The 27,518-nt window shown below is 45.7% G+C and overlaps 1 protein-coding gene across 1 annotated transcript in view; it reads left to right on the forward strand.

Annotated features, from left to right (window-relative positions):
• The window catches only part of LOC309553071 (C-type lectin domain family 10 member A-like), a gene marked incomplete at its 5' end in the record, with an annotated part of 117,834 nt that overhangs the window by 36,516 nt on the left and 53,800 nt on the right, over nucleotides 1–27,518 (forward strand). The window contains 2 exons of the mRNA XM_082253970.1: nucleotides 9,949–10,020; nucleotides 25,660–25,811. Coding sequence (XP_082110096.1) covers nucleotides 9,949–10,020; nucleotides 25,660–25,811 — 224 coding nt within the window. The remainder of the gene's footprint in view (nucleotides 1–9,948; nucleotides 10,021–25,659; nucleotides 25,812–27,518) is intronic.

Consider the following 27,518-nt stretch of genomic DNA (forward strand, 5'->3'; position numbering starts at 1 on the left):
CGACACCGGAGAGCAGAGAGGGAGAAGAGCGAGGCTTCGGGCGGCCGCTTCGCTGGACTGTTGGACAGGTGAGTGTGTTAGGCTGGAACTCCGCTTTAAGGTATATAGTTCACACATCCCTCCTTACTCCCTACGGCTCCTCACACAATAAAGGGTCCAGGGGAATTGTTTTTTATTGTTTATTTTGGAACTTGGATGGGAGAAGGGAACAGTGGGATACTCCAACTGTAACTATTTACATTGGATAAGGACATCTCTCACTTGGCCTCACCAGGTTGCTTGTAAAAGCAGCTGCACTGCTTAATCCATACTGCCACATGTATGGAAAGGGTTAAATCTCCTTGCTCTTTTCTCTCCAGCAATAGACTTGATGAAGCTACATGTATCTTCATGACACTCACTACGCATTCCCACTACACCGTCCACTGACTTCTCTAGCTGCAGGGGTGGCCCCCTCAGGTCAGGCCCCTTGACACAGATCTGTACTCACTGTACTGCAGAATCAGACCCTCCAGTGTCTCCCCTCCAGTCATCTCCACAGGACCTCCAGGTTCAGTTCCTCACTAGCACTCTCCAGGCCCTCAGGTCGACTACCTGAGGCCACATGGCACATCTACAGAAGAGGAGGCAGCCACCCCCTCCCTCCCTCCAGGACTCCACTATTCAGTCAAAAGCACATGTGCTCCTGGCTTTTATACAGTACCCCAGCATGCGCTGAGGCACTTTCCCTTTGCCAAATCCCCAGGGCTGTATCAAAAGCCTGTGCACTCATTTGTCAGGTTTCCTCCCACTGACCAATATGCCTCCCTATTGGACCAGTGTGAAACACCTCCACACTCTTTAATTAAAAATAAAAAAACTGCTTTCATACCTTTTTTCTATAGTTCTTCTATTTGGCCACTGGGCATCATGGGTTATCTTCTATCCTTGGAAGTGGGTGGGTACTGAATGATGCCAATGATAAGGTGTGACAGCATGCTGCCTCAGTAAAGCATATTTCAACTGATCAAGACATTGGTGATTATGTACTGCCTAATGTACGGTATATTAAAGAGGTTTCGATAGCCATTATCTACTGTAAATCCCCTGACCACCTTCTTAGTCAAGTCCCAGACGGACTTACAAAGAATGGGTAATATGTAGACGATCCCAGCTCTGATCAGTGCCTTAATCTATTGAGAATGCTGCTTAATGGGTAGAGTCATATCCTTCAACTAGGACTTCTCCCTGCATGCTGAAAAAAGTAAATTACATCACATATCTTTCCAGGATGGATTGATCTGTTGCAGTTTAATTTGCAATAAAGTAGTGGTCTCCAAATTGCAGCCCACAGAGGGAATGTGGCCATTTGATTGCCTTTAGTGGCCCTTAGGCCACTTTTTTGCCCACTGATACAAGGTACCATTTCTCCTACTGACACCAATGATGGAGCACTATTCCTTCGACTGACACCAACGATGGGGCACTATTCCTCCTGATGATTCCAACGATGGGGAACTATTCCTGCCATTGATATAAATGATAGAACACTATTCTACCCACTGATACCAATGACGAGGTCCAGTTTCTTCCGACTGACACCAATGATGGAGCACTATTCCTTCCACTGATACCAATTATAGAGGACTATTCCTCCCACTGACACCAATGATGGGGTACTATTCTTACCACTGACACCAATGATGGGGCACTATTCTTTCCTCTTATACCATAGATGGGGCACTATTGATCTTTTATTGAAAAGAATCAAGCAACATATTTTATACAAAAGTAAAAAACATAACTATAGTACAATATTCCAACAGAAAACAAAGGAATACACATCCATGTGCAGAATATATACAATATATACATAATCCACTTCCAACATTCTTAGAAAACTATTTACATAAAGCAGCAGAGAGGGCCTAAGAGGCACAACCCATCACCTATGTATGCAGCCATTTATCAAAAACTGAGCATTAAGAAAAAATCTAGGGTGATAAGAGACAGAAAGCCACACCCGGGAAAGAGACTCCTGGCAGTCAGGGAGGCTTGAAACCCCTCCACGCCTTCAGCCAAGCCCTCTGACCCCACTTGTCTCTCTCAAGCGCCCGAATCTTCCCCACCTCATGCAGAATGTCACACACCACCACCTGAACAGGAAGGATTTTACGCCGAAGGGTGACCTGACACCGTGCGTTCCATGTGTAATAACGGACTACTAAACTAACTAAAAAAAGTGTATCCAAACAAAAGCCCCCACCAGTATTGAATGCTCCGTACACCCACTCAGCATAACCCAGCCTGGAGAGGAAAGGAACACCAAGGGCCCGCCCAACCTGTTTGTATACCTCTATGTTAAAAGGGCAACGAAGCAAAAAATGGTCCATAGTCTCCTCCTCACCTGTACATTCCTCCCGAGGACAACCACGATCCATCCCACTGCGGAATTTCAAATTGCCCCGAACATAGAGCCTCCCGTGGAAGCACAACCAGGCCAGATCCCTGAATTTAAGGGGGACTCTAGCCAAATTAATCAGTCTTAACCCTTCTCTCAAAATTGGGCCTGGGCACTCCCTTAAGGCCAGTGGGTCATGAAAGACTTCGCTCAAGACTCGGCTCATAAGGACTTTCCTCGAAGCGGATCTGAGATCTTCAGCCGACAGTCGCCACTGCCGCAGTAACTTCAGACACGGAGCGACATAGGCTGGGAGCTGACCACGATGACCCCTGAGATTCTTCACTTGGCCACCTTCTTCCCAAAGTCGCAGAAAAGGCCTAAACCAAGATCTAAACATGCCTGCCCATCCAGGAGGTTCCACTGTAAGCATACTACCAATGTTAAACTTGAGAAATAGCAGTGAAAAGAAAAGAACGGGGTTGACCATACCTAAGCCACCCTCCCTCCTGGATAGATAGGTGACATTCCTCTTGATGGGGTTCAGTCTGTTCCCCCACAGCATCTGGAAGAACACACTATAGATCCTAGCATAGAGAGACACTGGCAAGATGCAGACAGGGCTGACATACAAGAAGATCGGTATCAGGTAAGTCTTAATTAGATCAACCCTTTCCCTCAAAGATAACTTCCATCTCTTCCAGTTGACCACCTTAGTATTGGCAACTTCCAGCCTGCCTTCCCAGTTTTTGAGGCCATAATCGCCAGGTCCAAATTCAATGCCTAATATCTTAATATTTTCCTGGGGCACTGGAAAGGTGTCCGGGAGATCAAACCCCTCACCTTCCTTTCCCATCCAAAAAACTTCACTCTTTTCCTGATTGATCTTGGAGCCTGATGCTTCAGAGTACCGTGATGTCAGAGAGACCACCTCCTCCGCTTCATCTGTCCCAGTGACAATCACTGACACATCATCCGCATAGGCAACAACCCTCAAAGGCGGCTCACCCGGGATTCCCACTGGTACCCCACACAACATGCTGCTCTCTAGCCTCCTGATGAAGGGGTCGATTGCAAACACATAGAGCAGGGGACTCAGGGGACAACCCTGGCGCACCCCAGAACCAACCTCAAAGGACTGTCCAACCCAACCATTAACAAGAGGGAAGCTTTCTGCCCCCTTATACAAGACTTTTAACCAATCGACAAAACCACCCGGCAGACCGTACTTACTAAAGAGCAACCACAGGTACTCATGGTTGACACGATCGAAAGCCTTTGCCTGATCCAATGCCAGTAAATACTTTCCCCAGCCTGCAGCCCTGCACTGCTCCAAGGCCTCCCGGACAGCTAAAACCGCTGTGAAGGTGCTCCTACCCTGGATCGAACAGTGCTGATGGCGAGAAAGCAAAGACTCTGCTACTGCCGATAGGCGCCAGAAAAGTATCTTCGCCAGCACCTTTCTATCGACATTGAGAAGGCTGATGGGGCGCCAATTCTCAATCATCGAAGGATCTTTACCTTTTGAAAGAAGAATCACAGCTGAGAGTCTCATGGAAGGGGGAAGCACCCCCTCAGCAAGACAACTGTTAAAAATCTGTGGGGCCAGAATAGACTTAAAGGCTTTGTAAAACTCAGCCGTCAGACCATCCGGTCCAGGTGACTTTTTGATGGCAAGCTGTTCAATTGCCCTCGTCACCTCTTCAACTGTGATCTCTTCTGTCAAATTCATCAAAGGGACATCTCCACCATTTAGACCTGGAGTAGAATCCAAAAAGCTTTCCATCTTGTCTCGGTCAAGCTCTTTCCTCCCAAGAAGTTCAGCATAAAAAGACCTCACGACCTCCAGGATCCCTGGCCTGGACTTTGTCAAGGAACCTGTACTATCCTTAAGGCCAATGACCATCTTAACAGCTACACCCTGTTTGCAGTTCTGGTAAGGGTCAGGCGAGTGGTATTTCCCATAGTCCCTCTCCAGAACCAAAGAGGTATGCCGGTCATATTGACACTTCCTGAGGAGGATTTTCACTTCAGAGATTGCCCCAGGATCTCCTCCTCTCGAGACAAGAATATCCAGCTTCCTCCGCAAACGTTGGTAGGTCATGTATCTATTAAACTGTTTTTTATTGGCTAGGCCCCTGAAGAATCCAGCAATCCTCTTTTTGGTCAGCTCCCACCACTCAGCCTTGCTGCTACAAAAGTCCAGGATGGTCACCTGTGCCTGAAAGAATTCCTCAAAGGATTGTCTAACATGTTCTTCCTCAAGGAGAGTCGAATTTAATCTCCAGATGCCTTTGCCCCTCTGAGGGAAGTCTGAAGCATTCAAGACCACAGATAGCATACAGTGATCAGAGAACTCCACTGCCTGCACCACTGGGGGTGAGAAAGCAGAGGCCTCCTTCAAAAAAAACCTATCTATTCTACTCTGACTATTACCTCGATGAAATGTGAACCCTGTGTCATCCAGAAGGTGCTTAATGTGCACATCCACAAGACCAGCATCCCTAACCATACTATTTAAAAAAACGCTATCATATCCCAGCCTGTCATTGAAGTCCTTCCTGTCCTTGGGCCTAGTCACAGTATTAAAGTCACCTCCAAAAACCACTTGCCGGGATGTAAAAAGAAATGGCTTGATCCTTGTAAAAAGGCATTTCCTGTCCCACTTTGTGTGTGGCCCATAAATATTAATTAGGCGCAGGTCCTGCCCTCCCACAAGAACGTCTAAGACCATACATCTCCCAATCTCCACCTCAATAACCCGCCGGACAGTTACCATGCCGGTTTTAAACAACACCGCCACCCCGCCGTAAGGCTCGGCCACAAGAGACCAGTAAGATGGACCATACCTCCACTCTCTCTTGGCCATATGAATATCTGCCAAGGAGGTGAGCCTAGTCTCCTGCAAAAATAAAATTTCAGCATCTAATTGGCTGAACAAAAAGAAGGCCATAGAACGAGCTCTTACCGACTTAATGCTGGCAACATTTATTGTCACCACTTTTAACGGAGGGGGAACCGCCATTTGGGTTATTGGGTGGATGGCTTCTTAGCTCCCCTCTGCTGCTCATCACCAGAAGCCTCTCTCTTTCTTGAGGCCTCCTCCAATTCCATTTCTGAATCAGAATTTTGCTCAGAAGAAGCTCCAGATGTGGAGATATCCCATGCAGAAGCCCTAGAACGGTTGGGGACAGACACTGGGGCATCCTGTCCCTGTTCCGTCCTCACCGCCTGTCTCTTCCGCCTCACAACCCTCCTTCTCTCCTCCAGGTACTGCAGGTCAGATTCAGAGATGTTATTTCTTGTTTTCTTCTTTTTTGAAGTCTTCACAGAAGACTTCTTTACAGAGGAAACCGCAGCACCCTTTTTGGTACCCTCTACCACTCCTGGTGGGGGGGGACCTTCCTTTAAGTCAGACCTAGGAGGGGATGACTCATGGGGCAAGACTGACTCGGGGGGCACAGACTTAGAAGGTTCTGACACAAGAGGAGCGGGTACAGTAGGCTGGGGGGACACAGAGACAGTCACAGAAGGAATACCTACAGACACAGGAGGGTTGGCCACAGAAACTGGGGAGGGATCCTGAACAGGACCTGGGGGGTCAGTCACCGCTGAGGAGGATGGTACACCAGGGGCCTCATCCTCCATCCCGTCCAGCCTCAACAGTTCATCTACTACCTCCTTCTCCATGTTGTGCCAGGCCTCCGGACATCGGCTGTAGGGGTGGCCAAGGCGCAGGCACAGGTTGCACCTTATCGCCTGGGTACAGTCCCTGGCCACATGACCCTGTCCCCGACATACTGAACATATTAAGGCTGAACAGGAGGAGCTAAAATGCCCCTTTTCTCCACAGCGGTGACATAGCTTTGGCTGACCAGGATAAAAAATAGTCATCCTATCCCTCCCTATGAAAGCCGAGGAGGGCAGGTGACGGACAACATTCCCATCCCTGGCCAACCTGACCGTTACTGACCAACCCCCGGTCCAGATGTCACGTTCATCAAGGATTTTTTCTAGCCTTGTCAAAACCTCACCATAGTTCCTTAACCAGACCTCTAGGTCCCGAGCAGGAACACTCTCATTATTGAGGATGATGGTTATTTTTTTAACCGTTGATCTCTGCGAAACAGCAACTGGTGCCAGATCTTCCCATTCGGGTCTTGACCTGCACCGAGCTTCATATCGTTCCCAGAACAGGTCAAGACCCTCCGGCCTGGTGAAGCTGATTGTGTACTCCCGGCTCCCAGCTACGTGTATTAGGGCATAAAGGTCATTCGCCCCAAAGCCCATCTCCAAAATCATATCCACCACCACACGCCGTGCTGGAGAGACTGCACCACCTTCCCATTTAAGTATAACGACATTACGTCTTGGACCCCCAGCAGAAGCCAGAGACCCAAGACCGGAACCAGGGGTGCTCAAAGTGGCAGTTTGTGGTGTAAATCTCTGCCTGGAAGCAGGGTTCCTCATTGGCTGCAGCCCTGGCTTAATAATATTACCAGGAGCAGAGCGTACCACCTGAGCAAAAGAAGGCTTATCAGGGCCAAGACCCCACACCGATGTAACTTTAGCTGGTACATTATTATTATTATCCTTATTATTAACTGCTTGTACTGAGCCAGCAGGATTGTCCATTAAACACACATTAGTAGGATTATTCAGAACACCTGTGTTGGAAGTAATGTCAGAACAATCAGTATTCACTATCACAGTTTCTGCTGTAGTACCACAGGTGTCCTGATGCTGCAGTATAGAGACAGCAGCTGTGACTGGACAAACAGCCTTTGACTCAGCAAAAGGGGGGTTAACTGGTTGTTCTGGCTCTTGTAGTTCCTTTGCTGCAATGTCACTTTTTAAACGCAATTTTTCCTCAGTGCAAACTTTAGCAGCTGAAATATTGCTGGATATAATATTACCAGCCTGGGTGTCATTGGGCAAAACATCAGTATTAGCCAAGGTGTTAAATGGCACAAAAATAGTTTTATCAGTCACTTGGGACTTGCTAGGTTTTACCTTATCAGGCACATTGTCAGGAAAGTTCTCCTCACCAAACACCAGCTGATCCGCCTGTAATGGAGACTCCACTGCCTGGATCACTGTCAGCATGCCTCCTGAGCCCTGAGAAGGCAACGTGTTGCTTACCTCACCTTGGGGGGTCAGGGGGTCAGAACTGGGGGTCTCCTCGTCCACCTCCATCTTTGCCATCCTTGCAAATCTGCGGTCATTGCAAAACTTTTCCTTAAAGGGCCCCTCTTTACCTTCCATCATGGCCACAATGGTTTCCTGGTGTTGAACCCGGACCTTTGCCAACTGGATTTCCGGATCCATAGATCCACGGTTGCGGCTGTACAAACCTTCACGTTGCTTTCGCAGACGCTTCAACTCCGCTCTCAGTTTGTAGAGCTGGTCTCTCTCCCTATTCAGGACCTTGATCCCGGCCACCACTCGCTCCCGAATGGACTCGGTATCCTCATCCTCACCAGGGGCAGAGAGATCCCCAGCCATGGCTTGTCCAGGAGCAGGTATGTCATCCATCTGCCCAGGGGATGGCTGAGAGCTTCCAGCAGGAGAGGCCCTGCTGGCCTGCATGGCCTCCCCAGATAGGGGCCAGCAGAGCTGGGAGAGATTTTACCAGACTCCCCTCTCAAACAGATCACCTGGAGCAGACACACAGCCAGAGAACCTTCCTGCAGCCACACCCGAAGCTGAATGATGGGAAACTACTCCTCCCACTGACAGCAATGATGGGGCACTATTCCTTCCACTGATCAATGATGGGGCACCATTCCTCCCAATGTTCAATGATGGGGCACTCCTACTGATAACAACAACGGGACAAAATTCCTTTCACAGATACTAACAATGGAGCGCTATTCCTCCCACAGACACCAATGATAAGGCACTATTACTTCCACTGATAACAGTGATGGAGCACTATTCCTTCCACTGACACCAATGATGGGACACTATTCCTCTCACTGACACCTTTGATGGGACACTATTCCTTCCCCTGATACCAATGAGGGGGCACTATTCCTTCCACTGATCAATGATGGGGCACTATTCCTCTTACTGTTCAATAATGGGGGACTATTCCTCCCACTGACACCAATGATGGAACACTATTCCTCTCACTGACACCATTGATGGGACACTATTCCTATCACTGATAACAATGATGGGGCACTATTCCTCCCACTGACACCATTGATGGGACACTATTCCTCCCACTGACACCACTAATGGGACACTATTCCTGCCACTGATACCAATGATGGAGCACTATTCCTCCCACTGATACCAATGATGGAGCACTATTCCTCCCACTGATACCAATGGTGGGGCACTATTCCTCCCACTGACACCATTAATGGGACACTATTCCTCCCATTGATACCAATGAGTAGGCACTATTCCTGCCACTGATACCAATGATGGAGCACTATTCCTCCCACTGACACCAATGATGGGGAATTATTCCTCCGACTGATACCAATGATGGGGCACTATTCCTTCCACTGACACCAATGATGGGAAACTATTCCTCCGACTGATACCAATGATGGGGCACTATTCCTCCCACTGACACCAATGATGGGGAATTATTCCTCCGACTGATACCAATGATGGGGCACTATTCCTTCCACTGACACCAATGGTGGGGAATTATTCCTCCGACTGATACCAATGATGGGGCACTATTCCTCCCACAGACACCAATGATGGGGAATTATTCCTCCGACTGATACCAATGATGGGGCACTATTCCTTCCACTGACACCAATGATGGGGAACTATTCCTCCGACTGATACCAATGATGGGGCACTATTCCTTCCACTGACACCAATGGTGGGGAATTATTCCTCCGACTGATACCAATGATGGGGCACTATTCCTCCCACAGACACCAATGATGGGGAATTATTCCTCCGACTGATACCAATGATGGGGCACTATTCCTTCCACTGACACCAATGATGGGGAACTATTCCTCCGACTGATACCAATGATGGGGCACTATTCCTCCCACTGATACCAATGATGGGGAACTATTCCTCCGACTGATACCAATGATGGGGAACTATTCCTCCGACTGATACCAATGATGGGGCACTATCTTTCCTCCTACTGACCACAGGTTCTTTGCAATGTTTTTACTCCCAAAGACCACCAAGCCTGAAATATTGCTTACTTCCACTGCTACTGGGACATTTTCTATTCCTGCTGGCCACAGTCCTCCCCCCTCCACCCCCCCCCCCCCCCAAGTTTAAAGGACAGAAAACTGGCCCTTTGTTCAGAATGTTTAGAGACTCCCTGCTCAAGGGAAAGCTCCTACTAGAGTCTACAATTGACAAATGGAATACAGAGTGTGACTCCTGACCTACAAGAATAGCTGGAAGATGTATCTTTGCTAAATAACTGTGTATACCCAATATTTCTATACAACTCCCTCAGGACTGCTGTTGCGGTTATTTGTTGATGTTTTGTGTTTCTACATAGATAATTTATTAATGGGTCGATAATAGATAGATCTGTCTGATAATAACTGACATTTTGTATATTTCAGAGTCTTTTTCCAGTGAAATTCAGAGAATTTGGGAAGTTTTGGGGAAGATGAAACAAGATTTCCAAAAAATAAGTAAGTTGATCCTATTGCAGCCAACTGCACTTGAGCTGTCGTTCCTGATCCCCCTAAGTTCCTAGGTATTCTCTTTTCACTTATCTACTCCAAATTGTACAGAGGTCAATTCCAGCAAGTGAGGTTAAGCTTCTAAACAAAGTTTCATGGCAAATGTGAGCAGCCAGGAGAATTGAGAGGAGCCAAGGCTGAATGTAATAACATTGTGTTTAACCATGGTATATCATTTTTCCAAGCAGTTCATTATTTAATTTAAAAAAAAGACTAGTCTATTATCTAGCACAGCCCCCTCCCTCTTTGCCAATTATAACTCTCACCTCATCTGGAAGTATCTAACTAGCATCTTTGTTTAGGATTACTTCTTGTCCAGTAGTAATAGGCCAAACACACCCAGTTTAGTTCGCACCAGAACTCACGAACATAGAAAAAGTTTGGACCTGAACCGCAAACCTTATTAACCGCTTGCCGACCGCCGCAAGTACATACAGGGCAGCCATCAGAAATTTTGGGGCCCCTTACACAGTTTTAGGCCTGGGCCCCCCCTGGGCCTGACCACCAACATTCCCCAGGGCCCATCTACCATGTCCTCCTCCTCCTCCAGTCCCATCTCCTCCATCCCAGGAAAATAAAGGTGAACGGTTCTAGTAAATGCCGTCCTTCCTGTCCAGGTGTGCACAGCTGGAGAACAGGGGAGGGTTGGGCCTACAGCTGTGTGTGAGGGCTGGTAAGGGGCAGGACCCCCCACATAGTGTCAGTCTGCAAGGGAACGGCAGAGCTTACAATTGAATGGTATTGCGAGGACAGGTGGCAACCCTACCCTGTTTGGGGCCCCTTGGGACGCCCAGGCCCCCTACATGTGTATGGGCTGTACCCCCCTGATATCGGCCCTGAGTACATATACTGCGGCGGTCAGCCCCGGCCAGGCAAAGTGACGTACCGGTACGTCACTAGCCTGTGAGCCAATAGCGGGCGAGCGCGCACCGCCGGAGGCGCGCTCCCGCCCTGGCTCGTTCCCCAACAAGTCCGCACGTGTGACCGGCGGACCCGATGTCCGCCGGTCACTCGCGATCGTCCGCTGTGAAGGGAGAAACAACAAAAATGACAAAAATCTTTCCCTTTGTTAGTAAAATGGTGGAATCCTATCGCTCAGTACCCAGTGCAAGCGGCCATCATCCCGATAATTGGATACAAAAAGAAAGGGGTCCCCCCAATGGTTTGGGACTTTATATGCCACTAATGCACTGAAACAATTTAGACAAAACCATATATATATGTATAAAAATGTCAGTTTTATTAGAAAAAAAGAAAATCAAAGAACATTTACATTGAACGTTTGTATATACCCAGCAAAGCGCTGAATATACATAAGATTAAAATATGCATGCAATAACAGACCAGTTTCTGTACAGAAGACTCCTAAGGACCCTTGTTGGAGAGAACTGGAACCGACCCTATGCGTTTCGGGTGTAGCACCCTTCTTCAGGGGTCAACCAGAGTTCAATACACTAAGTAGTACCTATATAGATAAATTCCATTTAGTGATCCAGTGATCCGCAAATTTTGCAAATTGCAAGACGGCAGGGGTGGTGTATTGTCTTGTATGCCCTTGTGGCAGTTACTATATTGGAAAAACTAAGCTTCCCTTTCACAAACGTATCTATAGACATGTCACCAGTATGTGTAAATACGATCCGGATTTCCCCTTGGGGAGACACGTACATGACAAACACGGAAGCCGGTTTCCTAGACCCAAATTCTTTGTATTGGATAGAGTCCACCCCAGCCCTCGTGGTGGGGATTGGAACAAAATCCTATTACAAAGGAAAATACGGTGGATACTGGACCTGGATGCTACCAAGCCTCCAGGCCTAAATGATATGGTAAGCTTTAAACCATTCCTAGAGGGATTCTCTTTTGGAGGTTGGGAACAATAATCAAAGAACTCTTATTTGAATATTTACTGTAATCGTGCATAGGGACCTACCTGGATGCAACTAGGGACGATTAAGTATCATGGTAAAGGATGTATATCCCATAGCGATAAATATCTATGACGATTATTGCAATATATACTAGTATCGTATGGAGGGATATATACTCTATTGAGTTGTGGCATTATTGATCGTGTTTTTTACACACCGTATTTATGGGTCTATTGGCAACTTTTTGGCATGAAAACAAATCTGGCCAACATGTCTGGATATTGCCATGCACTAAATGGATATGACTACAAAATTCGCTCATATATTTATATATGGATGTGATCGTAGAATGTGTTCATGTACTTATGTGGGTTTTGAGTTTAATTCTTCTATTGTAATGTAATGGTTAAGGAACCTCAATCAGGTTCAAAATAGATTTCTTGCTGCTGGATCTGATTAAATAGGTAATTATAGTGCATGCACAAGGATATCATAGACTGACACACATTGTTCAGGTAAATGATACTACTTTTATTTCTAATGGACAGTATATTATATAGTTAGTAGGCGGTGTCATATGTTAGTACGTCACAAGCATAATATTAGCATAATACTGATTATTTGCAGCTTTCTGATTAGTCATGTCCGTTATAAGGTGGTCCCTTTAGAGTTCATGAATGTTATCTTCTTTTGAAGGCACTGTGCCAAGGCTCCATCTTTCTTTTCACGTTCCATCTCGGTGGTGGGGGGTGGGAGGTATCTAGTAACGGCCATTTTGAGTAAGGACGACAGAGGAAAAATATATATACATGTAGAGAAGAATACACATAGAAAAATAGACATTTTGCTTAATTCACAAGTGTTCATCACATTCCTTCACAAGCCCCCCTAAAATGGCTATTTTTTTCTTCTGTCCCTCATACTAAAGTGCCCACTCACCTGGCCCAAACTCCTCCGGAACTTTTTTTAGGGCTGTACATAGAGAAGAGCAGTAACTAGTTCACTACCCCCCTCGATACAGCCTGGAGTGGGCAGTCAGGTGCTATCTATCCCTACAACCCTATAGAACTGTGAAATTATGAACAGGGAGTGACTGTAGAGGGGTGAAGGATTTGTCCTCTTTCATCATAAGGCGGTCTTCTTCTTCTTCTTGGTGTAGAAATGTAGGTGTGCTATTGTCTACAGCTTTGTTCATTAGCTTCTTTATAAATGGTAGAATACAGCATACAATCAGGGCTAAAAGAACTAGGATTATCAGTACTGTTACTCCTATCTGGGCGAGCGCCTTCTGCCACCCACTCATCCAGCTAAAATATTGATCCCAAGCTTGGAATTCATCTGGGACCCCCCTTGGGACCCCTATGGCATCTATGTACACATGAGGATCAAAGCTTCCAGAGGGAGCTGCTCGCTTCCTCCTGTGGTTGGGTGCTGAGTCAGTGTATTTATCAGGGATATTATACTACAAAGATCAAATAAATAAATAAATAAATAAATGTAACCACTTATGTGCTGGATGAATTGTACCAAAATGTAGCGACACCATTTGTCTTAGCGATGGCCGCCTGTTGAGTACCTGTTTTGGTGATAATCACCTGCTGAGCTTTTATCAAACTTGTAAGAAAAAAAGGATATACAGCACAATCATTGTGCTGCCAGCAGGATCTTGTCTTCAGGAGATTGGGCTTTCTTGCAGTGAAAGGCGTGTATCCAGGTGCTTTGTATCGGGGATCAAGTGAATTTTTCTTGTGAATTTCTTCACTAACACCCAATCTCCTGGCTGAAGACTGTGGGTTCCCAAGTCTGTTTCTGGATCTGGAATGGAGGAAAATACTCGAGAATGGATATTAGTTAAGGCTTTAGACAAATATGTAACATAACAAGTTAACATATCAGATTGTAACTGCGACTGCTGTGGGGAGGAACAGCCAAGTCTGGGGGCTGAACCAAACAAAATGGGTGTGTCTGACACTGAACAGGGCAATAGGCAAACTGTCTGGTCAACTCATGTTAGTCTCTTGAGCCATTTTTAAAATCCTATTCTTTAGAGTCCCATTCATCCTTTCTACCTTCCCACTACTTTGAGGGTGGTATGGGGTGCGTAAAGCCAACTGAACTCCCAGTGCTGCCCAAATCTCTTTTTGTTAGGGTTGCTGTGAAAGCTGGGCCCTGATCGCTCTCTATCACCTCTGGGACCCCAAATCTACATACTATCTCACGAAGTAGTTTTTTTCGTTTGTGACTGCGTAAGGGTTTTTCCAAATGTTTCTGCGGTGTCTTTTCTGTCCTCCTTGTCTTTCGTATTCTTCTCCTTTGTCGATCCATTCCAGCTTTTCATCTGTGTGAGACGCCCTTGCATAGAGGCTAGGTATAATCTGTCAGATGGCACATGCACTGCCAAAGGCATCTGCACTGAGGATTCACTCTGCTCTTTAGCCGCTTTGGCCGTTTTTCGTTGGTTTGTCCGCTTTATCTGCCAAGTGGTTTCCCCTGGCTTCTTGAGAATTCAGCTTGCCATGTGTTTTAACCTTCAAGACAGCCACTTGTTCCAGTACGAGTAGTGCATCCATTAAATCCTTGATGGCAGGACCATGTTTCACCGGTGTTCCGGCCGCAGTCAGGAACCCTCTAGCTCTCCGGATGATACCAAAATCATGAGCTACTCCAAGGGCGTATCTTGAGTCTGTGTAAATGTTGGCTCTTTTGCCTTCTGCTATCTTGCTCGCTGCAGTGAGGGCTTGAAGCTCTGCTTCCTGGGCAGATACAGTTGGTGATAATGCTTCTGCTTGTAGGATTTCAAATTCAGAAGTCACAGCATAACCTGTGTGGTACTTGCCTCCTTCATCTGCATATCTAGAGCCATCCACAAAAAGTGTGTAGTCAGGGTTTTCCAGAGGAATTTCACTCACTGTAGGGAGATATGGTCAGGGTTTTCCAAGCGCAGCATTTCAAAGCAGTCATGTGGAGTGTCATAGGGATCTCCTTCTTCACCTTCTCCTTCTCCCCCCTCGAAAAACGGCAGAGGGGTGGCCGGGTTGAGAGTGAGACACCTTCGGAGGGTCATGTTGTCAGGAAGTAGGAGGGAGACTTGCAGCCATAGATGTCTGGCCGGGGACAGGTGTCGGAGTTGCACCTGAGTTAAGATGGCAGTAATGTCATGCGGTGCCAGAAGAAGCAGGGGGTGTGCTAACACAAGGTCTGAAGTTTTGTCTAAGAGTGCTGGGGCAGCAAAGACAGCCCTTAGACAGGAAGGACCACCTCTAGCCATGGGGTCAAGACGGCAAGAGTAGTAACCAATGGGTCTAGTCCGTCCTCCATGTTCCTGAGCCAGGGCCCCTGTGGCGTGGCCATTCTTCTCCGACACAAACAGTTTGAAGAGTTTCTCATAATCTGGAAGGCCCAAAGCAGGAGCTGTGGATATTGCGTGCTTCAGCAGAATAAAATTGTCCAGGGCCTCGTTTGACAGGGTAAATGGCACGGACTTGAGAGCATCATAGAGTGGTTGCATGAGGAGGGATGCATCAGGGATCCATGCCCTGCAGTAAAATATGAGTCCAAGAAAGGCATGCAGTTGTTTAGCTGCTTTTGGTGGAAGAATATTCTGGATTGCGGCTACTCGGTCTGATGCGATATGTCTTGTGCCTTTAGAAATGCAGTGTTCTAAAAAGGTGACAGTCTTGGAACACCACTGTATTTTCTCTTTAGAGGCCTTACAGCCTTGTTCTGCAAGGTAGCATAGAAGACTTTCTGAAGTTTCTTCAGCAGCGGGGTAGTCTTCTGCATAGAGGAGAAGAATCACTGTAGGTTGTTCCTGTTGCTAGGTATCAGGAACAGAGGTTATGGCTTTGGCAAATTGGCTTGGAAATCTTGGACCATTTTGTATTTCTCTGGTTCACCTTTTGGGATCCGTTTCTTCACTGAGAACAAAAGTGTGTTGCATTCAGAAGTACAGGGTATCAAAGCACCATTAGACACAAAGGTCTCAACCTGTTTTGAGATAGCTTCGGATTGAGCTAGCTTCAAGGGGTCCAGTCTCTCTGGAGGCGTGGTTTTCTAGGTAGGAGTGCCCCAGGTTTTAGTTGCACCATGACTGGCGGTACATTAAAGTGATCGATGTCTTCCGGTTCAGTGGACCATAGGCATGCAGGGATCCTGCCAAGTACTTCAGTGGTACTGAACTTGGAGTTGTCGCTTCACGGAGTGTCTTCATGAGCGGTAGAGAACATAAGGCAGATGAGTCTTCTAAGGATAGGGGAGTATGTAGCTTCACTCCTCCTTCTGGTGTGAAAAATAATTGAGGCCTGTAGCCCGGACAGCGAATCAGCTCCTAGCAGATGCAAGGGGCATGTAGAAGACACCACAAATCTGGCAAGCAAATCAGGAAATGTCCCCACTTGGATTGGCTCAGTAAGAGAACTAGGTAAATTTCTGGGTCAGGCAGACTTGTCATTAAGGTTGCTGTTTGTGATGGGGTTAAATCATCGGGTGCGCTTGTCACCTGCGGTTGGTCGTCCCAGTCGGATGTGTCTTCATCACTAGTATATTGGACCTGTAATCCAGGGAGGATGGGAGTGTTAGAACAGGAAGAATTGGATATAGACCTTTGTTAGGCCTTCCGGGTATACCAAGATGGCCGTCTGCAGGAACTGTACTGGGCGGGGCAGGAAGTGAAGACTTGACTGCACCAAGATGGCCGTTTGCAGGAACTGTACTGGGTGGGGCAGGAAGTGAAGACTTGACTGCACCAAGATGGCCGTCCGCAGGAACTGTCCCTGTGGGTTGCGTTTGAGTAGGAGTGGTGTGAAGATAATGGGCGGCAGGCGGAGAGTAAGGACCCTCCCCTTTATTTCTCCAGACGCTATTATAGGGCGGGGGCTTATTGTCTTTACGATCGACTTGATAATACTCATACATGATGCAATTTACAACCTTGATCGTCATCTTTCTTAGCTTCTACGATCCATCATTCGTTATGCCAGTTCTTAGCTGTTCTCACACAACATTCCTTTTTGTTCTGTTATCAGCGTATGCTGCTACTCCTATGGTTGCTCTGCAGCCTGTCAGCACTTTTGTTTGTTTGAACTCACAAACTTTCCCTTCTCTGGTTTGCGAATATGCTGATCCATATTCCTCTCCCCCCCCCTCTCTGGGCCACCCAGCTCAAATGCAAGGTCCCTTACTCTTTTCTGTTCTCCTGCCGCTGTCTCAGCTGACGGCCGGAGGGGTCAGTACTGGTAACCAATCAATTAACTTGATTTAAAACTTTTGGCTGTGTGCCAATTTTCAAAACTCAGACCAGGGGTGACCAGAGCTGACCAGAGGTTCCCCTCCTGGAATAGAGGAAGCCCCCTAAATATCTCTTAAATATTATAAGCAGATGCAGAGTTAATCTAATTTGAAACTTTTGGCTCAGTGCCAATAGGGTTCAATGGTCACACTAATTGCGGTAACCCTTTCTGTCCAAAAATAAATTCTATACCCATTACAGGAGCAAAGTTATTCACAGTTGAACCCCCCTTGGTAAGTAGCCAATTTTCAAAATTTTGTCCCAGAGCTTCCTTTTACATAGGGACCTATTTGCAAAATGTAAGTTCTCATTATCTCTAATTCTATAAAAAAAAAAAAATAGCCTCAAAATATCCAGCCAACTACGGCAAACTGTGCTTCCTGATAAAATTTTTATTTTTTTTTTAAATCATGATTAGCACTCTTGCCAACGGTGTGTACACTTTATACACAAATGTTTAAATGGCAAAACTCCAAAAATTCCATAAAAAAAAAGGAATAATTGCATATATGTAGTAATGCTGAGGCTTATTGTCCACCAAACTCTGCGCAAGGAGTGACCCCCTCCCTCTTTCTCACGAGGGAAACAAAAGTATGCCAGCTGCGCGTGGGGGTGTACCAACAGTGCTAGTCTCAGAGAGAAGAGGAAAAAAAAACTTTCAGGGACGCACAGAAGAGAAGGAGGGGGGTTGAACTGAAAAAAAAAAAAGACAAACTCAAAACGTAACCCCTTCCTCTCCCTGTCTCTCTCTCTCTCTCTCTGTTGCCCGTAGCAACCTCAAACCTGACTGGATTTATCTGTGTAACAATAACAATATACGTTTCATTTCACAACACACACAGAACAAAACATAACTCCTGTCGCCTCTCTCTTGTCATGTGACCTCAACAGCTGACAACCCTCAGGAGATCCTTCGAATCAGTCAACCTCCTACCCCGTCCCGTAGGACGTATGTTGTAAGGTCCATCTTTTCAAGGGCAGACAGCTCACTTGAATCCAAGGCACGCTTACAACTAGTGTATCAGCCTATTGAGACACACTTCAAGCAAAACGACAGACACTGAAGACATTACTCCTGCCTCCCCTAGTGTCGGGCATCCACCTGCAGCTGGGCTTTCCCCTCAAAGGATCCAAACCTCTGAGTAACCCGTCTCAAAGGACGTACGTTGCAAATATCCGTCTTATTCAAGGGCAAAACAGCTCACTTGAATCCAAGGGCAAAACAGCTCACTTGGTGACACACAAATGCAACCTTCCAGCCTGCAGAGACACACTCACTCAGGATGGCAGACACTGAACAAACAATATACAGCCAGCAGAAATCTTACGGCGGGTTAATAAAAACAGCCCCAGGTGAGGATTACCCACCTTTTGAAACGTCTTTTCGAAAAGCACCTGAGATCTGCGATTAAGATAAGACAGAAACAAGTCGTACAGTGGTAAGGTAAAAGTACCTACCGTACTCTCAGGGGTGCGCAAGTCCCTCTTGGTCTGTCTCATCCAGTCGCCAAACCTCCTACGCGGCTTTTCGGCAGACAACACCTGAAGCTCCACGTTGGGACTCGTAATTTGTAATGGTTAAGGAACCTCAATCAGGTTCAAAATAGATTTCTTGTTGCTGGATCTGATTAAATAGGTAATTATAGTGCATGCACGGGGATATCATAGACTGACACACATTGTTCAGGTAAATGATACTACTTTTATTTCTAATGGACAGTATATTATATAGTTAGTAGGCGGTGTCATATGTTAGTACGTCACAAGCATAATATTAGCATAATACTGATTATTTGCAGCTTTCTGATTAGTCATGTCCGTTATAAGGTGGTCCCTTTAGAGTTCATGAATGTTATCTTCTTTTGAAGGCACTGTGCCAAGGCTCCATCTTTCTTTTCACGTTCCATCTCGGTGGTGGGGGGTGGGAGGTATCTAGTAACGGCCATTTTGAGTAAGGACGACAGAGGAAAAATATATATACATGTAGAGAAGAATACACATAGAAAAATAGACATTTTGCTTAATTCACAAGTGTTCATCACATTCCTTCACAGTAATACCGAAGACTCCTAAGATATTACAGTAAAACCTTGGTTTGAGAGTAACTTGGTTTAAGAGCGCTTTGCAAGACAAGCAAAATTTTCAAATAAATTTTGACTTGGTTTACAAGCGATGTCTTGATATACAAGTAGCTTCAAGTCACAGCTGAGTATAAAAGAGAAGAGAGGCGCCTCTAAGTGTAGCAATATGGTTACATTTAATGAAGGTACAACATTTAGCAACTCACATGGTTGATGATTGGAACAGGCACATCTAAGTATGCAGGCATCCAGGCTAAAGCTGTCCACATAGACCATCCTCGGCACCGCCATCTACGTCATCCCTTCCATGCTGCCCCTCGCTTTTAGATCCCTTTACTGCAGGGTGGTCTTCCCGGTCAGGATTACAGACTAGCAGCCGGCGGTGCAGAAGATAGTCCATGTGGACAGCTTTACCCCGGATGCCTGCATACTTAGATGTGCCTGTTTTATTCATCAACCATGTGAGTTGCTAAATGTTGTACCTTCATTAAATGGAACCATATTGCTACACTTAGAGGCGCCTTTCTTCTCTTTGATACTCTGTAGCTCCTACTGGATTTTGCTTCTAATCCCCTTGTGGAAGTGGCTATTTGTGGATGGACATTTTATGGTTATATAACCTATCGCAATGCTATATAATCTTTTTATATGGACTATAAACTGAAGGACTTATGAATAAATGGTTGTGGAACGAATCATCTGAGTTTCCATTATTTCTTATGGGGAAATTTGCTTTGATATAAGAGTGCTTTGGATTACAAGCATGCTTCCGGAACGAATTATGCTCGCAATCCAAGGTTTTACTGTATTTAAAATGGAGCTTATCTATTAACTTAAGTTTAAGATTGATGACATTCCTCGAATTATTGACCAGTCCTATATGTGCCAGGCATTAGGACACCACACCAGCCTTGAGGTTAACTGTTCTCGTTCTATTTCTATGTTCTGTCACGTTTCCCTCTGCTCTTTTGGTATACTTATGTCTTTTTTTGGTGGTTTCTCGGCCAAACTTGTGAGTTCCCCCGGCGCAGGTAGGGGGCGCCGCTCAATCGGACATCCCCTTTCTGGCTGCAACACCTACCCAACCGAGGATCCTAGTGATTTCCGGGCGGGTGGATTGCGCTGCCACTTCTTGCATCGGTGCCGTTGGAGCGCAGCCTTTAGCCTCCCCTTCCGGTGGGGGCGGGCCCTGCGCTCGGTTGGCAAGGGATCCTATTGGTCCAGATCCGGGCGAGCATAGGCATTATACTTACATTGCGCATTCGCGGGCGTCCCACGAGACGCTTTATATTGGGCAGCACGTCTCTAATGTTTGCAGAGGCTGCCATATCTCAAACAGCAACAGACACAGGTTAGTATTACCTTTTCACTCTTTGCATTTTAACTTCATTGTTTTCTGCTACTGCACAGCCGCTCTGGTGAGGGAGGCTGGTGGTCACAACACTGTATTCCTTCAATCAGAGACTTCTATCACTATTTTTCTTCTGACATTATTATTAGTTCTGGATCTCACCGCTAACCTCCAATGGGAATTAGGCACTCTTCTTTTAGAATGTGTTACACACACTCTATCTTTAATTTAATGACACCTGCACCCTGTTATGGCTGTGACTTCATGGGGCAACATCATAGGGCACCTTTGTAGCACCCTTGAATGGGTAGCTACGACATTTTGATGTCGATCTGATTAAACCCCAACAGGGGATATGAATATGATGTGATTATTATAGCTTTATCAGTACCTGTGCCGCCCCAGGAATATCAACCTAAAGGTGTTTTAGCAAAAATTCTATGCAGTTTTTACCCCCCCCCCTTTTTCATTCACGCATGTTTATACCTTCCATTATTCTCACTTTGTGCACGGGACTTATATCCCCTTGGGGCACTATTGCACATATATTTAGGGATGCACATTCTATGACGCATGGGAAAAAGCAATTTGCTCATTCTTTATTCCCTTCCCTATACCGCATTTTTACCTCCAGGCTTGGACTAATACTTCCTTTATACCTTGCTGACCTCTAGCCACGAGAAATATGTATTCATGGCAGGTATGATGGGAATTACTTATCTCACTTCCCTTTCCCTCCCCCCCCTTTCTCCCCTCCTCTCCCCTTTCCCCCCCCTCCTCTCCCCCCCTCTCCCCCATCCTTTTCCTTTTCCCCCTCCCTTTTCCTCCCCCTTTTCCCTTCCCTCCCCCTCCCTGTTCCCTTTCCCCTCTTCCCTTTCCCCTCCCCTCTTTCCCAACCCTCCCCTCCCCCTTCCCCGCCCTCCTCACCAAACGATCACCTGAACGCTGTATCACACAATACAACCACATCTACACTGTGTTGTCTAACTGACTAACCCCAAACATTTCATACCGACCTAGATGCCCATTAAGGACCGCCCAGGACCAACTTTGGATCACTGTGGTGCCCACAGTCCTACCGGCTACCAACCACTTTCTATACTGTTCTCTTCCCCCGTGAACCATATATATGTGAGATTTGGCACTTCCTCTTTCGGTTTTATACCGTTTTAACCAACAGACCAGCTATCCTTATAGAAGGACTTCCTTTGGTATGTACAGCCACTTGAAAAATTATTGATACTGTTTAAATTTAAATAAATGGGATTCTCTTTGAATATGTCCTTATTTACATTATACTAAATGGAATTTATCTATACAGGTACTACTTAGTGTATTGAACGCTGGTTGACCCCTGAAGAAGGGTGCTACACCCGAAACGCGTAGGGTCGGTTCCGGTTCTCTGCAACAAGGGACCTTAGGAGTCTTCTGTACAGAAACTGGTCTGTTATTGCATGCATATTTTAATCTTATGTATATTCAGCGCTTTGCTGGGTATATACAAACGTTCAATGTAAATGTTCTTTGATTTTCTTTTTTTTGTAATAAAACATTTTTATACATATATATTGTTTTGTCTAAATTGTTTCAGTGCATTAGTGGCATATAAAGTCCCAAACCATTGGGGGTACCCCTTTCTTTTTGTTCCCTTAGTTAGTAAACGCAATAGTTTTTGCGCAAACCAATCAAAATACGCTTATTGTGATTTTTTTTTTACCAAACATTTGTAGCAGAAAACAAATTGGCCAAAAATGTTAAAAAATTTTGATTTTTACATTTTTTTGGGTGAATTTCATATAAAAAATGTGAAAAATATTATTATTTTTGCAAATTTGTCGCTCTTTTTTTATTTATAGCGCATGATCAAAATATCGCACAGGTGATCAAATACCACCAAACGAAATCTCTATTTGTGGGAAAAAAAGGACGTCAAATTTGTTTAGGTACAGTGTCGCACGACCACGCAATTGTCCGTTAAAATCACGCAGTGCCGAATTGCAAAATAAGTCCTGGTCAGGAAGGGGGTAAAATCTTCCGGGGCTTAAGTGGTTAAAGTCTATGGGACCCGAAAAATAAAAAGTCCCCCATTTTGAAGGCCTATATGCAAGTTCTTGGCCCTAAAAAGGGTATGGGGTCCAGAAAGTTTTTATAAACAAGATCATTTTTAAAGGAGCAGTGTTTTTAATAATACTTAAAGTGAATCAATAAAAACAAAAAATTCCTTAAAATATAGTGCCTGGAGGGGGGTCCCCTTATTCTGCCTGTAAAGTGATGCATCTGGACCATGTATAGAACCTGCTGCAACAAAACTGACATATATAAATAAAAAAAAATGACATTTAAATGGATTTTTCCTGCAGGCTTTCTTTATTTCATAAACAACGGCTTGAGAAGCCAGTCTGTATGATGAGACCACATTTTAGTGCACTCAGAACAAGATTAGAGATTTTTTGGATAAATTCTGGTGTCTCTTTGGCAGATTTTGGATGGAAAGCCATTTCTTAAAGATTGATATATGTCATCCACTGCTTCAATGCCTCCAAAACTGCCTGAATCCTCCTCCTTCTCCTCCCACTCCTCTTGTTCGTTCTATGGCATCGCCATATCGTGTCTTCATAAAGCAGACCTTGAGAGAAAAGGAAGTCCTACTCTTCCTCAAGCTGCTCTGCCTTGAGTGCTGTATCCATAATGCCACACAGAGTATGCTCCAGCAGGAACACAACAGGGATTGTGTCACTGATGCATGCATTGTCACAGCTCACCATCCTTGTCACCTCCTCAAATAGTGACAGCACAGTGCATGCATCCTTTATTAGCAGCCATTGGCATGGGGAAAAAAAGCAGACCCACCCTGAGCCTGTCCTTGTGCCATACTCACACAGGTACTCATTGATGGCCCTCTGCTGCATTTTCAGCCACTGCAGCATTGCCAAAGTCAAGTTCCACCTGGTGGGCATGTCACAAATCAGGCAGTTTATGGGCAGGTGGAATTCCCGCTGAATTTGAGTCAACCAAACACTGGCTTTGTATAATCACCTAATGTAGCTACAAACTCTTCCGGTCTGCCTTAGAAGATCTTGCATCCCTGGGTACCTGTTTTAGAAATGCTGCACCACCAAATTGAGGACATAGTTCATGTGTCAACTTTCCCTGTCGAAGGGCGGACAGAAGGTTAGTGCTATTATAGCAAACCACCATTTCTGGCTGAAGCTGCCATGGCGTGAAACACATCTGGGGCTGCCCCTGCAGAGCTGCAAGGATCTCTGCTCCGGTGTGCCTCCTGTCCCCTACACAGACCATCTGAAGCATTGCATGGCATCTTGTAGCCTGACTCATTGAACAGACCCTTGTACACTTAGGGGGTACTGGTTGTTGGTAGGACAATTCAGCATTAGAGGGCATTGAAGAGGAGGAGGGGGTGGAGCTGACAGATCTTGCATCATCACCACCAGCTTTAATGAGACATGGCGGCAAAACAAGCACCAGCACTGAGCCCTGTCCTTCATCCTTCCGAGTTGCATGCAGAGTTACCCATTGGGCTGTGAACTAAATATATCGTCCCTGACCATGCTTGCTGGACCATGTGTCAGCAGTAATGTGGACCTTGCTGCTGACTGTCTTGCACAACGATGCCAAAACATTGCCTTTCACGTGATAATACAGCACTGTTAAAAAAAAAAAAAAAAATGACTGGGAACCTGCCATTGTGGTACAGCACATTCTGCAAATTCATGGAAGGGGGCAGAATTCACCAGACAGAAAGGCAGGAGTTGTAACGCTAGCAATTGGGTCAAGCTGGAATTTAGATGCTGGGCATGTGGGTGTCAGGGAGTGTATATTTGTCTTTTTGATGCAGCAGTTGGGGCAGAGAATTTTGCCTGCTATACTCTACAGCTGGTGATGTGCTGCTGGCAGACGTGTTGCAAGGACCTGTGAAACAGACACTGCTGGCCCCTCATAGTGCCATGGAAATGTCTTCCTCTCCTTGTTGGCCATCCTGACATGAAGGGGGAGGGAGGGCGTATTACCCAAACTTAATAGAAACTAGGAAATGGGTGATTGAATGCACTTTATGGAATGAAAAGTGGTGTTAGATGCACTTTAAATTGAAGCTGCCTGCTGACAGAAATTAAAAAACAAAAGGGGGGAACACCAGTGTCACAGTAAGAAAAACACTACACTGACAAAATACACTCACACCACACTGACACACTAGTTCTAGTGTTTATTTTTTCCAGTGATGAACCTAACATAAGACATAATTAGTAACACATGGCCTTCAGGTGCACAGCCTGCATACAAATGAATATATCCTCTAGACTCAGGCTCCAGCTCTGGGGCCTAAAACTAGGAACATTCTTACAGAGATCCTATCCCCAGAAAAAAATGGCTAACCAAGGACAACTCTCCATCTCAAGAGGAGGAGGTAAAAGGTCCCTTACAGAATATTGTCTCCATGTTTGGTCAAAGCTAGATCTAATCAACTGCTGAAAAGCTCACCAGGATATGGACAGCTGACTGACCAGATGGGAGTCTCCATACCCACTTTTGACTCTAAAAGTTCCCATTTTTATACACACGGGTTCTCATGTCTGCACACCTGCTGTAACCATTACAAGGGATTTTCTCCATCTCTGCACTTATTCCTGTGTCTGAATAACTGATGTGCCTATATTGAGAGCTTTGGTCATCCCTGCATTGAGTTTGCAGGTCTTCCAACCTATTGTGCCCATTATGATGGGTTCCCACTATCCCTGCAGGGCCATACAAAGTTGGGTGGTGACACACAAAGTTCCCAGGTGCACAGAAGCAAAACTTGGAATTAAGGCAAGTAGATCCCACAAGTGGAGTATCCAAGACATACAAGGGGATAACAATATGTAATGCCATTTTTCAATAAAACCCTAGCAATTTTACTATCTGGGTCCAACTGGGCTTCTACTATATAATGAATTCAATGTGGCATGGCCCTCATGATCCTCCTTCTTCCTTCCTCAGGCTCTCCTGATCTAAAATGCAGTACAGGATGGAAACAATATGGAATCAGCTGTTACTATATCTCCTCAAATAAGAAGTCATGGAACGACTCTGAAAAGGAATGCAAGAAAATGAAGGCCCATCTGGTGGTGATTAATAGTGAGGGGGAGAAGGTGAGAATGATGAATTGTTCTTGGTCATTTCCTCCATCTACCCTACATTTTTTTATCATGTATTGAAAATCAGTCCTTGGGGTCTCTTGCTAAAAGTTTGAACACATTTATGAAATACCATCCGATACTTCAGGTTAGATATTTGTGAACTTTTGGTGGCACTTGATTCCACAATTTCTACTATGCTCTTTAGTAATGTTTCCTACATGTCTTATGTGCCTGGTCATTTACTTTCAAGATCAGACAGGAAGAAGGGTCTGGAGGGCAAGAAATTGGCATCAGGGAATGGGGTTCCTGTTGGAGAAGATGACCATGTACCACCAAGCCAAAATTATCTCTAGGTATAGAAGTGCTTTCCATTCCCAACTGGAGCCACCAAAGTAAGCTAGTTCTCCCCCAAACAGAACAAGTATCATCAGCCACCCAAGCATTAGTCTATCCACTCTGGCTCCAAAAGCAACCTAACGATTGTCTTTTTTTATAGGTAATTGCTGAACTGGTAACGAGAGGGGGATTAGGACATGGAAGTCTTGGCATGGCATGCTTCCAAAGAAACACTTAGCAAAAATCAGCAATCAGAGGATAGTCTTTTAGCAGCAGTAGCAGTAGTTGTTACAAGTGAATAGCCCAAGGCCCCACAGCTGGAGACCATGGGGCAAGTCTTTGAGCATCTGATTACCCTGCATCAAAATGCAACACTGGTTTCCAGGGAATTGTCCAGCACTTAGGGCTCTTTAAAAACTAGGAGTCCGTCAAACGGACTCCGTTTATCTCAGCGGGGAATCGAGCCGTCGATCCCCCGCTGAGCAGAAAGATGACAGCTGTTCTCCGCGCTGTGTGCGGAGACACAGCTGTCAGGTCCCCATGCATCTCTATGGGGGAATCGGATGGGAACGGACCGCCTATCCATTCTCACTTGATCTGATCCGCTGGATGGATGGAAAATAGGGTTTCCATCCGTCCAGATTTGATGGATTGGATCGGATGTCAGCGGCCGATGCCCCAAAGACATGCATGGGGTGACCGTATATATCCGCCCAAAAAAATGACAGGCAGATCTGAATGGTCCGCCTGTGTGAAAGGGGCCTTAGTCTCAGGGATCAATTTAACCAATTCAATGCCAGGCACTTTTACCCACTTCCTGCCCAGGCCAATTGTCAGCTTTCAGCGCTGTCACGATGTGAAAGACAATTGCATGGTTATGCAACACTGTACCCATATGAAATTTTTATCATTTTTTGAGACAGATAGAGCTTTCTTTTGGTGGTAGTTAATCACTATTGGGCTAAACATACAAAAAACTACCAAAAAAGTAAACAATTTTTTTTCTTAGTTTCTGTTATAAAGTTTTGCAAATAAGTAATTTTTCCTTTTCACTGATGTGCACTGATGAGGATGCACTGTTGGGCACTAATGAGGCTGCACTGATGTGCACTGATGAAGGTGCACTGAGGGCTACTGATAAGGCTGCACTGATGGGCACAGATGAGGCTACACTGATGAGGTGGCACTGATAGGCACTGATTGGCATTGATGGGGCTGCACTGAGAATCAGGGCACTAATAATCAGGGATGGGCTTGATGTTCGAGTCGAGCATAAGTTTGACTCGAACATCAGCTGTTCGTGTGTTCACTGAACACACAAACAAATGGGGTGCTTGGCGGGAACTTCACCCACTTAAGGGTTGACAGCTCTTTTATAGGTAA

Source organism: Pelophylax lessonae (genome assembly GCF_965119305.1).
Source record: "Pelophylax lessonae genome assembly, chromosome: 4".
Classification (NCBI taxonomy): domain Eukaryota; kingdom Metazoa; phylum Chordata; class Amphibia; order Anura; family Ranidae; genus Pelophylax; species Pelophylax lessonae.